The sequence below is a fragment of the Saimiri boliviensis genome, chromosome 8, assembly GCF_048565385.1.
Source record: "Saimiri boliviensis isolate mSaiBol1 chromosome 8, mSaiBol1.pri, whole genome shotgun sequence".
Taxonomy (NCBI): domain Eukaryota; kingdom Metazoa; phylum Chordata; class Mammalia; order Primates; family Cebidae; genus Saimiri; species Saimiri boliviensis.
The window spans coordinates 9990271-10003190 of record NC_133456.1 but is presented as its reverse complement, the minus strand read 5'-3'; the positions used below and the strand labels follow the sequence as shown (position 1 = coordinate 10003190).

General features: G+C 44.7%; 1 protein-coding gene across 3 annotated transcripts; it reads right to left on the bottom strand.

Annotated features, from left to right (window-relative positions):
- Positions 1 to 8712: 8712 nt before the first annotated feature.
- IQCF6 (IQ motif containing F6) lies at positions 8713 to 9381 on the bottom strand. Of its 3 annotated transcripts, none has more exons than XM_039477652.2 (2): positions 9297 to 9381; positions 8713 to 9138 (listed from the first exon to the last, which is right to left on the bottom strand). In XM_039477652.2, the coding sequence occupies exons 1-2, from the start codon at positions 9366 to 9368 to the stop codon at positions 8770 to 8772; spliced, it is 441 nt and encodes a 146-aa protein (XP_039333586.1). In that variant the 5' UTR covers positions 9369 to 9381; the 3' UTR covers positions 8713 to 8769. The 3 variants fall into 3 exon arrangements, with proteins under 3 accessions (XP_039333586.1, XP_039333587.1, XP_003936661.1); XM_039477653.2 differs by having other exon boundaries at positions 8770 to 9134; positions 9350 to 9368; XM_003936612.2 differs by lacking the exon at positions 9297 to 9381 and adding an exon at positions 9255 to 9263 and having other exon boundaries at positions 8770 to 9144.
- Between the last annotated feature and the right edge of the window lie 3539 nt (positions 9382 to 12920).

The following is a 12920-nucleotide window of genomic DNA, read 5'->3' as shown; positions in this document are numbered from 1 at the left end:
TTGCGTGACGGTTTTGTGTGGACACAAGTCCAATTCATTTGGGTAAATACCAAGAGGCACAATTGCTGAATCATACGGCAAAACTTTAGTTTTTTTTTTGTTTGTTTGTTTTTTTAATCAAACTAACAAACTGGCTATCCTCTGGAGGGGCTGTACCATTTTCATTTCCATTAGCAGTGAATGAGAGTTCCTGCTGCACCATATTCTCATCAGCGTTTGGTGTTGTCAGTGTTTGGATTTTGGCCATTTTAGTAGCTATGCAGTGATATCTTATTATTGTTTTGACTTACAATTCCCCAATGGCATATCATGTTCAACAACTTTTTATATGTTTACTTTCCATCTGTATATCTATCTTCTTTAGTGAATTGTTTAGATTTTTTTTCCTCATTTAAAAGTTGTTTTTCTTATTGTTGATTTTTTTTTTTTTTTTGGTATGTTTTGGACAACAGTCCTTTATCAGATATATCTTTTTGGAAATGTTTTCTCTGAGTCTTTGGCTTCTTTTTATTCTCTTAACAGTGCCAAGAAGTTTTTAATTCTACTTTATCACTTTTTAAATTTGTTAATTTTTTCCATTATGGATCATGCTTTTGCTAAAAAGTCATTGCTGAAAGCAAGGCCACCTAGATTTTTTCTATGTTATCTTCTTTACAGTCTTATACTTTACATTTAGGTCAATGATCTACTCTGAGTTGATTTTTGTAAAAGGTCTATTGTCTGTGTCTAGATTCATTTTTTGGCATGTGGATATGCAGTGTTCAACCATTTGTTGAAAAGACTATCATTTCTCCATTGTCTGAATGCCTTTGCCCCTTTCTCTATAACCAGTTGACTGTATTTGTGTGTGTGTGGTTTTTTTGTGTGTGGGTCTATTTTGGGGCTTTCTTTTTTGTTCCATTAATTTATTTGTCTGTTCTTTCACCAGGTCCACTCTGTCCTGATCACTATAGCTTTATAGTGACTCTTGAAGTTGAGTAGTACTTCTTCTTCCTCTTCCTCCTCCTCTCCTTCTTCTTCTTCCTCCTCTTCCTCTTCTTCTCCTCCTCCCCCTCCACCTCCCTCCTCCTCCTCCCTCCTTTTCCTTCTTCTCCTTCTCCTCCTCCTCCTTCTTCCTCTTCCTCTTCCACTTCCTCCTTTTCTCCTCCTGCTCCTTCTTCTTCTTCTTCCTCTTCCTTCTCTTCTTCTTCCTCCTCCTCCCCCTCCTCAGTATTATGGTGGCTATTCTGGGTCTTTGGCCTTTTAATGTAAACTTTGGAATCAGTTTGTTGCTATCCGCAAAATAACATCCATGATTTTGATCAGGATTCTGCTAAATCTTCTCAAATCGGGAAGAATTGAAATCTTAACAATGTTGAAGTTTCTATCCATGAACATGTACTAGCTCTCCATTTAGATATTCTGTGACTTCTTTTACCAAGGTTCTGTAGTGTTCCTCATATAGCTCTTGCACATATTTTGCTAGATTCATACATAAATCTTTCTTTTTCTCTTTTTTAGGAGTTGTCCTAATGTAAATGGTATATGTATTTTTATTTAAGAAACTATATCCATTGAGGTATTTGGTTTTAAATTTCAAATTGCAATTGTTCATTGCTGGCATATAGGAAAACAATTTTTGCATGTTAACCTGTACCCTGCAACTTATTGTACTTATTTATTAGTTCTAGAAAAACCTCATTTTTAAATTTTAATTTTCTGTAATTCTACTTCAATTCTATACTCCTATATGTCTTGGTTAAAATAGTAATCTAATGAATTTCTGACAAACTCAAACACTTCTGTTTGTTTCTCAGTCATTTAGGGGCTTCTTGCCCTCTCCTGCTCTTCCCTAGATTGGCATCCATGTATTAGGTGTTAGTGCACTGTTCTGGCAGATCTGGAAGGTGCCTAGCTGGTGGCTCCTTCACCATGTTGGCATTGGCTGCTGATATCTGCACATTCACATATGTAGCTAAGTCCCAAGCTTTGGAGACTGGAGGGAGTGGGTCCTGGCCCTTCTTTGCTGAGGCCACCATGTTGCCAATTCTACACCGTTGTTGCTACCACTTGCTGGCTGAGCTTGTGGGAGAAGTACTGTGATCTTGCTTTCTTTTCTGGGCCCCACCCAGGAAAAGAACACTGGTACTCTTGCGCTCAGATTCTCCAAATTGTATGGAGATTGTTCGCCACTTTCAATGGTTATTGTGGGGGAATTGATCTGGACAAAGGCCACTTTCTCAGGGACATACTGCAAGCTAAGCTGTCTAGTTTCCCCTCCAACTTGCTCTGTATTTAGTGTTTTTAGAACAAGTTTAGGCCCAGATTCCTTGAAATTTTTGAAACACTAAATCCTGTTTTTTTTTTTTTTTTTTTTTTTTTTTTCTCAAAAAGCATGGTTTTTTCTTGCCTCTGCCATTAGTTTTAAGAATCGATTCCAAGATTTTGAGTCTATTTTAGAAAGTCAGAAGCCAGTTTTTGATTTTAATTCCTTGGATTGCTAGTATAAAGTTTGTTTTCTTTACATTTTGTTAGTAATTTTTAAAAATGGGAATGAGTAGTTAATTATAATTACATGACTTTTCTTCTTTAAAATATTTACAGTGATGGATTTTTCACTGTTGAGCCGTCAGTATTTTCCTGGAGAAACTCCTATATACAGAAATAATTTTGACTGCAATGTGCTTATAGTTTGTTTAGAGTTTTTACATCTACATTTATTATTAACAGTGGTCTAAATTTTCCTTTCTCATAATATACTTATCTGGCTTTGACATCAGCCAGCATGATAGATAGTTGGGTGGCTTTCTGTTCTTTCTATACTCTAGAATCGTTTATAGTACTTGGAATGATCTGCTGTTTTACATTTTGCAGAACTATTCTTGGTGGCAAAACTGCTCATTGCTCTTAATACCCATTTTATCCAAATGTATGTGTGTGTGATACTTTAATTAGAGAGGGTGTGTGTGTGTGTGTGTGTGTGTGTGTGTGTGTTCTTTTTCAAAAACTCCATAATATCAGGGTTTTCTTACGGCTGGAGTCACAAGTCCTCTTGAAGAGGCAGTTTGTAGAGTGGTGAAGAGCCCAGGTACTGGCGTCAGACACCTGCAGTTCAGTCCTGGTCACCTCATGCCTTCGTTCCTCTGAGCACTGTCTTCTTCAGCTTCCTCCCTCCTGCATACCCCTCTCTTCTAGCTTGCCCCTTTCTAGAACTGTTGTCCTCTCTTATCCACTGAAAGCATTTCTCCCACTCTCTTCATCATGTGAGCTTTCCTAGGTGAAGTTAATTTCTTTATCTTCACCTTTTACTTGGGCTCAGGAGAGAGGATTAAACGTATTTTAAACAGCTAAGTTTTCTCTCCTGCTTTACCTTTTCTATTTTTCAGTTTCATCCTCCAGCTTCCTTTCGTTTCAGGTATGTCCATGATAAACAACATACGGGTGGGTATTTTTAAAACCCAATGTGAGATCCTGTTAATAGACACATTTTACCCATTTCCATTTAACACAGGCTTATCCATCTTTGAGCTTTCTACCTACTATGCTTTCATATTATTGTTTTCTTCCATTTCATGCTGCTGTTGAATTGAGTTTTCCCCTTCATGTTTTTCTTCTAGTGTTTTTAGGAGTTGGGGCAGAGGCTGCTGATTGCCTCCCCAAATCCACTCTCACTTTTACCTTCTATATGGAACCTGGATGTAGAGGACATTGTTCTGTACATCAACATTCTTCTTCTCTTTTCCTTTCTGGCATGTGGGAAGATTGTATTTCCCTTCTTCTTAAAGTCAGACACAGCTACATGGCTAGTTGAGCCAACAAAAGAGGAGCAGAAGTGAAATGTGACACTTCCAAGTGAAAGGCTCTAATTGCTGATGCTCTTCTGTCCATCCCTGCTAAGAGCACAATCACAGAGATTCACATCCATATGAAGGTGGTGTCACAGTGGAGGAACTTGGAATGCTGAGCAAACACACAGAGGAACGCTGCTGTCCTACATGGACCCCAGGCAGGCTTTGTGTAAGTGAGAAATATGCTTCAGTCAAGCCACTGAGATTAAGCAGTTTGTACTGCAGCAAAAACTAGCCTATTTGGATACATCTGAGTTTAGTCATGCATCCTTGTAGCTGGGAGGGTCAAGTAACAGTTCTAGCAAATTATAAATTGAGCTGACTAGGCAAGTGAGCCTTCTAGGAAAAGATTTTTAAAGAAATAAATTCAGCTGGCATGGATAGTTTCTCTTTTTGTCCTTAATTTTCTTGCCTGGAATGTAGACATGATGGCTGGAACTGTGGGAATTATCTTGAGAGCATGAGGACAAGGCCCATCCAATAGTGCAGTGTGGACAGAGGGAAGGAGATGGGACCCTGTTGACATCACGGAGCTGCCATACTTTGGACTTCCCACTTCTGGGATTCATTTTTGGGAGAGGAAAACAAGCTGTTTTAAGCCACTGTTTTTCAGGTGTCTATTCCTAACAGCCCAATGCAATTTTTAACTGTTATGGAAGGTACAGAGGTAATTCTGATTCTTCTATTATGTGTACGAACATTACTTTTTCATGTTCTTATCGTGGAAACTTTCAAACATATCCAAAACACAGTGAGTAGTCATCATCCAGCTTCAACAATGATTAACTGATAGCCAGTCATGCTTCACTCACATCCCCCACTTTCCCCTCCTGACTTGATATCTATATATGTATTACATTTATATATAAAATATATAATTACATATATATATTAGAGACAGGGGCTTGCTGTGCTGCCCAGGCTGCTCTTGAACACCTGGCCTCAAGCAATCCTCCCACCTCGGCCTCCCAAAGTCCTGGGATTACAAGCATGAGCCACTGCTCCGGGGTAGGTTGATTCCTGCAGCTGGTTCTGCTGCACTCATGGGTACCATGTTGTTTGTCCTCAACCCACCTCTGAGAAGTGGACCTCCCTGGGCCCCACCCCGACCTAAACTCACCTTCTGCAATGCTCATGGTCTCTGCCTTGGACTCAAGTGACAAGGTCCTTATAGTCCGTGGCTTCTTGTCTCCATCTCAGGCCTCTTTGAGAACACCAGTCCTCTTGGCACTTCTTGCCTCCCCGTCTGAGGGTCCCAAGGATCTTGGCTACTTGCTAGCTTCATGGTGAAGTGTACAAGGCTCAGACTCATCACTTAGGCATCTCCTTCGGCTTCGGCTTCCTTTCACCTCTGGGCTATGCAGTCTCCTCAGGTCATATTCTCAGATCTCCCTATGCCTATTAGGGTGACACAAGGGAAGGAGGTGGAGGGCAAGGGCAGGCAGCAGGCTGCAGCAGTACCTCAGCCTCCTCACACTCTGTCTTGGGGTCGTGCATGGGCTTTTGTCTCTTCTTGTGTAGCTGGAAATTTCTCTGCCCTCTACCCCGTCTCCCACCTCCTGCCACCCTCTGCACATGGAGTCTTACCAATAGGTGGATAACACCTCCTGGTTTTCCCTAGACAGTCCTGGTTTGCACTTGGTGTTCCCAACGTATCTATTGGTAGTGCCCCTTTCACTCTCAAAATCCATGGTCACTTTTTTTTTTTTTTTTTTTTTTTTTTTTTTTTTTTTGAGACAGAGTCTTGCTTTGTCGCCCAGGCTGTAGTGCAGTGATATGATCTAGGATCATTGCAACCTCTGCCTCCCAGGTTGGAGCGATTCTCCTGCCTCAGCCTCCCGAGTAGCTGGGACTACAGGCGTGCACCACCACGCCCAACTAATTTTTGTATTTTTAGCAGAGATGGGGTTTCACCATGCTGGTCACGATGGTCTTGATCTCTTGTCCCTGTGATCCGCCCGCCTCAGCCTCCCAAAGTGCTGGGATTACAGGCATGAGCCACCATGCCCGGCCTCAGTGACTTTTTTACACCAAGCATTTCCACCCTGGCAGGGTGGGGACGGAGTGGGGTGATGGTTATAATCAATGTGTAACATGGGTGCACATGTGGCCAGCGGGGTGCTGGTCAGTTCATTCAAACTGCCTGGCATAGCATGGTGGTGGCTGTGGCCATCTCATTTTGGATTTAGCATGTGGGACACAAAGCGAGAAGACAAGGCTCTGGAGACCCTGGAGCTGTGTGGTCAGAGCTGAGGTTGGTGATGCATTAGGTGGGAGGCTTGAGAGCATAGGGTGGGCACCCTGGGGACAAAGAGATGAGATGTCATCCTGGAATCCTTTCCAGTGGTGGAAAAGAACTGCAGGGGATGGGCCCTCCCCTACTGAACTACCTTCTTAGGGGCTCAGTAGGCTGGGCCAGTCTGAGGGCCAATGCAATTCTTTATGGATGAGAGGGCTGGGGGCACATATCTCTTGGGGACACCATGTCATCTGAAGAAGGAGCAAGACTGGGGATACTTGGTCCCCCTAGAGTGCTCTTAGACCTACTCCCACCCCAATGCCACAAGCACAACCTCCCCTTCCACACTTTAGTGTTGCAGCATATGATATGTGTTCTCAGGAAGAGTTCCTCCTGCAGTTCAATTCTCAGTGATGGTGAGGAGCAGCAAGAAGGGCCTCTGAGGTTTGCCTCTGAGAGTCCCACCTGCAGACTCACCCCTGCTGAGGAGGGAAGGGTGGCTCCAGAGATCTAGGCCAACACTGGCTACAGACCTCACAGGAGTCTTTCTCCCATCCCATCCACCCACCTCCTCTGCCTTGGGGCGCTCCAATGCCCACTGCCCACAGTTCCAAACTATCCCCAGCTTTTTAAGACCCCTAACCACCAGCAGGACACCCAACATGGTGGTGAAGGCTTTGGATGAAGCTTGGCTTTCTTGGGCTAGCCCATGAATCTCATTGCTCACACCTGTGTGGTGCCATCTTCTTGGGAGTCTGTCTACCTGGGACAAGAGTTCTCACCCATGTTCCCCTCAAAAGCCCCTCCCATTCAGCCCCCAGCTACCAAACTGTGTCTTCCTGCTTCCAAAAGTTTTTGACCCAAATGGGTTGCTCCCATTGGATTCCTATTTTACTTGGCATTCTTAGCTCATCAGAGAGCAGGAAGCCTTGATGAGCTTGAGTCTGCTGTGTTCAGCCTGAAATTCTGTTGAGCATATCCAAGTGGTACTACATGGGCCAGCAGAGAAGGGCTTAACTCAGCAGTTCCCAAACCAAGGCTGCACTTTGGAATCCTGATGCCAGGCGTCATACCAGCCCAGTTAAAGCAGAATCCCTGGGTGGGTGCAGGTATCAGTATTTTTTTAGTGTCCTAGGGGATTGCAATGTCCTATGTTGAGAATACATAACTCAGAGGCTTAAACCATTGCCGATCAAGGGTTTAAACATGTCTTACTGTTGGGGTAGCACTTAAGGGGTTGGTCACGCAGAATTCCTATTATGGCCAGCTGCAGACCTATCTAATCACCTGTTGCTGTGAGTAGGAGGTGGGCAAAGCTGTATCCAGTGCCCCTGAATGGGTTCCCTTGGAAGAGTGGGATTCAGTCAGAAAGTCCAACTGCTTCACTGCCGCCTGCAGCTACTGGAGATGATGGGCATCAGGCTGAACCCTGAACCGTCACACCTGCTACAGCTGTTCTGGAGACACACACACACACACACACACACACACACACGGATTGGAGAAAGTGTCACCCAGCTACAAGGCATAAAGACCCCTGCACATCTCCCTGCTGGCCCTCCAATCGCTCGTGCAGGGCCCAACACGGAAAGAGCCTGCGGGGGGTTGCAGATCTCAGGCTTCTGGGATGGAGGTTCACACAAACATCTGAGGGGCACAGGCTGAGAGCGAGGGACCCTGGCCACGGATGATAAAGCAGAGACAGTGAGAGACCATGTGAGAGATGGCTGGACCATAGGTGCCCAGAGACAAAAGGACACTCAGCAAAGCAGTGGCCCAGCAGCACCCACCCAAAGCAGGCCAGCAGAGGGTGAGGCAGCCTGGGGGGAGGACAGAGAGGGGACGTGGGGGTGGAGGAGGAGCACAGCTGCTTCTGAGGCTGTGGTGGATTTAGAGGCTGTGTGCCCAATGACCTCCAGGGGCAGAGGGACAGCCCTTCCCCCTGCCTACCCCTCAACTTCTGTTTACCTGCCCCCAAGCCACCCCCACCACCATCCTTCCACATTCCCCAAATCTCTCTCCCCTCCCATCTCATGCCTGGTTCTCCCAGGAAGTGGCCAGCAGAGGGGAGGGAAGCTTTCTTATGCAGCCCCAGGGTGGGGAGGCAGCAGACACAGCTGCTGCCCTCAGCTCCTGCTCTGGCTTCCCCAGGGGTTGGCTCTGGCTGGCTGCTCCCCCACTGCCTCCCCCACCATAAGGCACAGCGTCTGTCCTGCTGTTGTCCAGCTGAAGTGCCCTGTCCTCCTGGCTCCCTGCCAAGCACACTGCTGGCCCTGAGAGCCCTGCCAAGCACAGGCCTGTGGAATCCTGGCCTTCCCAGCTGGCCCTGGCTGCAGCCAGACTCTCTGATGTCCTGCTCTGAACAGAGATGCCTGGACAGGGGCTGCAGAAAACTAAAGCCCGGTGCCTACTCCCACTGTGGAAGGGGCCAAAATCAGCCTGACTGAGGCATCAGTGCTTGATCTGGACTCTGGGGTCTCTCTTGGATGCAAGACTGGCCAGGTATGCTGTTAGGAAGAGGGGCCTAGGGTTGGTGACCTGAGGACAGGATCTCCAGACCACACCACGGAATCTTTCTGGGTGGAAGGCAGAACAGTTAGGGCCTGAGCCCTCCTTGGTGAGTCTAATCTCCAAAGGGCAAGTGTGTGGTCAGTAGGGTCTTTATTGGAAGAGAGATCCAGCCTCCTTGGCTCTGCCAGCGCCCTAGGTCATGAGGATTTCGATGTCAAGCTCCAGCCGGCTGGCTCTGACCTCGTAGCGGCCCCGGATCAGGCCTCGTTGTTGGCTGGCATGCCAGCGCCAATGAGACTGGATGATGCAGGCTGCTTGGCGTGCCTGGAGAAACCGCCTGCGGGCCTGCCACATTCGAACCTGTGCCTGCACCTTCACCACCGCCCACTCCTGGCAGGTATAGAGTCTTAGTGCCAGGCGCCGTCTTTGCTCCAACATCTTGGCCTGCATTGACCTCCACCAGCACTGGATGACCCAGGCTCTGAGTGCTGCGTGCAGTAATGTCCGGCGCACCATGTTGCCACGCCACCATGACTGAATCTTTATGGCTGTCTTCTCTAACTGATTGAGGGGAAGGAAGAACAGGGAGATGCTCAATGGGTCACTCGCCCCTCCTGTTCCTATCCCCACCTCTGATCTTGGGAGGAAGTAAGGCCTGGCCCAGGTGCCTCTGCCTCCTTGTTTCTAGGGCCTGTCCATCTTTCCAGTCTCCGCCTCACCTTTAGACACTGTTCGTTCTCTGTCAGGCAAGTCCCACCTGCAAGGACCTTACTCAAATTTTGTGTATCCATGGCCCTGGTCTTTAGGGTCCACTTATCTATTATTTAGGCCACCCTAGTCTTAGCCCCGCCCTCAACTGTTAGTCACAGCTCTATCATTGGACTCCGCCCACTTGCACACAAGACACCACCTCTTCAGGTCCTGTCTGCACACATTTTAACCACATTTCTCTCTCCTCTTCTCTTGTTTGCATCGCCTTTGCTTTATTTATTCCCACCATTTTGGGAGCCTACCATTTATCTCGCCTTCAGTTTATTTCCCAGACCCAGTAGCATTTCTGTTCCTCCTGATGGCAGTGAAGAGAGTCATGCAGCTTACCTACAAGTAAGGAGTTTTACTTTAAGCCTATTCATAGTCAATTTGGATTTCCTGAAGCTTAAGTGTCAGGGCGCCTGTCGGGGCCTAAGCAATGTGTTCATACAACTGTATATTTTTGGGTAAAATTTGTGAAACAAGATATTTTAGCTGCAATTGGAGAGGACCTCTGTCTCTCTTCCCTCTTACTCCATCACTCTCCTCCAGGTGAGTAGTGTGGAATGGCAGCCTCTTTTGCAATGTGATTAAGGGGAGGCTGAGTTGGGATAGACTTAGTTTAACAGCATAGATTTATGTGGTTCACACCCTTGGGAATACATAAATCCTTGCTAGCCATTCTGCTGTTGGTGTTCATTCATTCACCTTGTGTCATGGCATGAAGATGCGGGGACAGAAGTGCTGCTATCCTGTTAACGTGTCTTCCAGGGGCGGCACCAGAAGTGTTTGGGCAGGGGAGGAAAAGTAAGTGTGAACAGTATGGAACCAGAATTCAGTCTGTAGAAAATTCTTCCTGTTATTAGACGTGTAAAACTGTAAGTAGAAGATTCAAGTCTCATTATGCCTGATTAAAATTGAAATTCTCTCTTGTTGGGAATATACTTGACAACGCAGTGATACAGTTTTAAACATTTCATACTTTTTTCTTTCCTTGGTGGAAATTTCGTGAATAGAAGTTATCTGAATTCCTGTGATTGTAGGGCATAACCAGCAGAACTACCGTGAACAACGTGGAAGTCAGTGTGAAAAATCACATGCTTAATGCATCCCAAATGTCAATAATATTTCTGTAGAAAATGCAGTTGTAAAATCATCCTATAAAGAAACATTCAAAAGTTATGCAGCTAAAATGAAGAAAAACGTAGAGGTGTGTCAGTTAATTCATAGGAATATTATGTTATGTTTGAAGTATTTATCAAGTTTAAAAATGTGTAATTTGTTGTAATTTCTTTTATCATCTTAAATAGTCACTAATTTGACATCTGTGATTCTGTGCGCTTTTCTCAAAGCAGGCTTTCCAAATACATTTTAGGTCCCACAAAATCTGGATCTGTCTTGCCTCACTGTAAGAATGTCGTTGTGCAACCAGATCTCCGGGGAGCTCACAGAAAGCTGTGCTTCTAGGATTCAGAATTAGCACTGGAACTGCACACTCAGGTGATGCAGAGATGCCGGGAGTCCTTTGAGACCTGGGAGGCCATTTTGGCTCTGGCTTTTGCATGCATTTCATTGTTCATTTTTCTGCATGAAGGTTTGCTGGGTGCCTGCGGCTAGTAGGGCCACACACTGTCCATAGCTTCTGTTTACATGTTTTTGAGAATCCTGCTGCCTCATATCCTTGCTATAGCATTGCTCATTTGGGCATCCTACAGGTTCTGGCCCCACTGTCAACCAAGCAACCTTGGTAAACCAAACATGTTTAAAGTCCTCAAAGAGTGGATCCTATTGCTTCCATTAAGGATTGCCAATCTGGATGAGCAAAGTGCTGGAACCAACCATCTCAAGAGCCTTTACTTTGTCAGCCCTCACCTCAGGCATCCACTCCTGCAGAAGGGATCACTTAGTGGCCAGTGTTCTGGGGGCTCAGCCCATCCAGGCCAAGTTACCATGGTCAAGATGCCACACTCCACCATTCCTTCCCCATTTTGGCCTGTTTGGGAGTTACCATAATTTCATAACTTGGCTACTTTCTTGGCTGGCCCTGAAAAATCCTGCCAGAGTTCACAGTTTTGCAGTTGAAAGTGGCAGCAGATGGGGGTGGGGGTAAGACAAAGTCCTTAAATCTTACTAAGTTTTCCCAGAGCATAGTCCTTGGTCTCTATTTCTTCACTGCTTCTTCTCCAGCTTCCTCTTCTTTTCTTCTTGCTTGGTATATATTTTTTCTGATTATAAATAGACTACATTTCTGTTGCCAAAATTTCAATATGCAGACACATGTAAGGTGGAAAGGGAATTTCCCATGAAATTTTTCCCCAGAGCTATTCTTTCAGACCTTATACCATGTAAATACTGATAAAAAGTTTCTAATAAAATAACTTATTTTTAATTAAACATGTAAATTTTAAATATATTCTTGTAAAAATTTATGCATTTCAAACTTTACCCTGATGATCAATGTTTCCTCCTCTGTATTATTACTGGTTCCAGCTTGGAGGGTATCCTGGACAACTAGCTATGCATTTATCTTTTTTTGTTTTTAACTGTGCTTTTATAAACACAGTACATCCATACCTAAAAAATATACATAATGCTGTTTTTAATGTGTTTCTGTATATCTTTTTAATGAATTGAAGTAAATCGTGTAATATAAAATTGATTGTTTTAACCATTTTAAAATTCCAGCCTCTAATTTTATCTTATTTCAAAAAGAAACCCTGTACCCATTAAGTAATAGTCATTCCCCATTACCTTTTTTCTACCCTAGCCCCTCACAATCACTAATCTGCTTTGTAGCCTCCATGGATTTGCCTATAAAAGACATTTCATAGCCGGGCACGGTGGCTCAAGCCTGTAATCCCAGCACTTTGGGAGGCTGAGGCGGGTGGATCACGAGGTCGAGAGATCGAGACCATCCTGGTCAACATGGTGAAACCCTGTCTCTACTAAAAATACAAAAAATTAGCTGGGCATGGTGGCGCTTGCCTGTAATCCCAGCTACTCAGGAGGCTGAGGCAGGAGAATTGCCTGAGCCCAGGAGGCGGAGGTTGCGGTGAGCCGAGATCGCGCCATTGCACTCCAGCCTGGGTAACAAGAGCGAAACTCCGTCTCAAAAAAAAAAAAAAAAAAAGACATTTCATATAAATGGAATCATACAATATAAGGCCTTTTGTATCTGGCTTCTTTCACTAAGCGTAATGCCTTTTGTATCTGGCTTCTTTCACTAAGCGTAACATTTTCAAGGGTCATCCGTGTTATAGCATTTATCAGTACTTCATTCCTTTTTATGGCTGAATAATATTCTACTGTATGATGCACTCTATTTTGTTTGTATGTTCATCAGTTGATGAGCATTTGTGTTGTTTCCACTCTTTGGTGATTGTGAACAGTGCTGCTATGAACATTCTTATACAAGTATTTGTTTTAACAACTGTTTTCAATTCTTTTGGGTATATACCTAGAAATGAAATTGCTTGGTCATATGATAATTCTGTTTGGAAAATTATAGCAATCTTGGGTGTGAAGTGGAGATTACATTGTGATTACAATTTTCATTTCCCTAAGACCAATGACATTGCGTGTCTTTTCAAGCA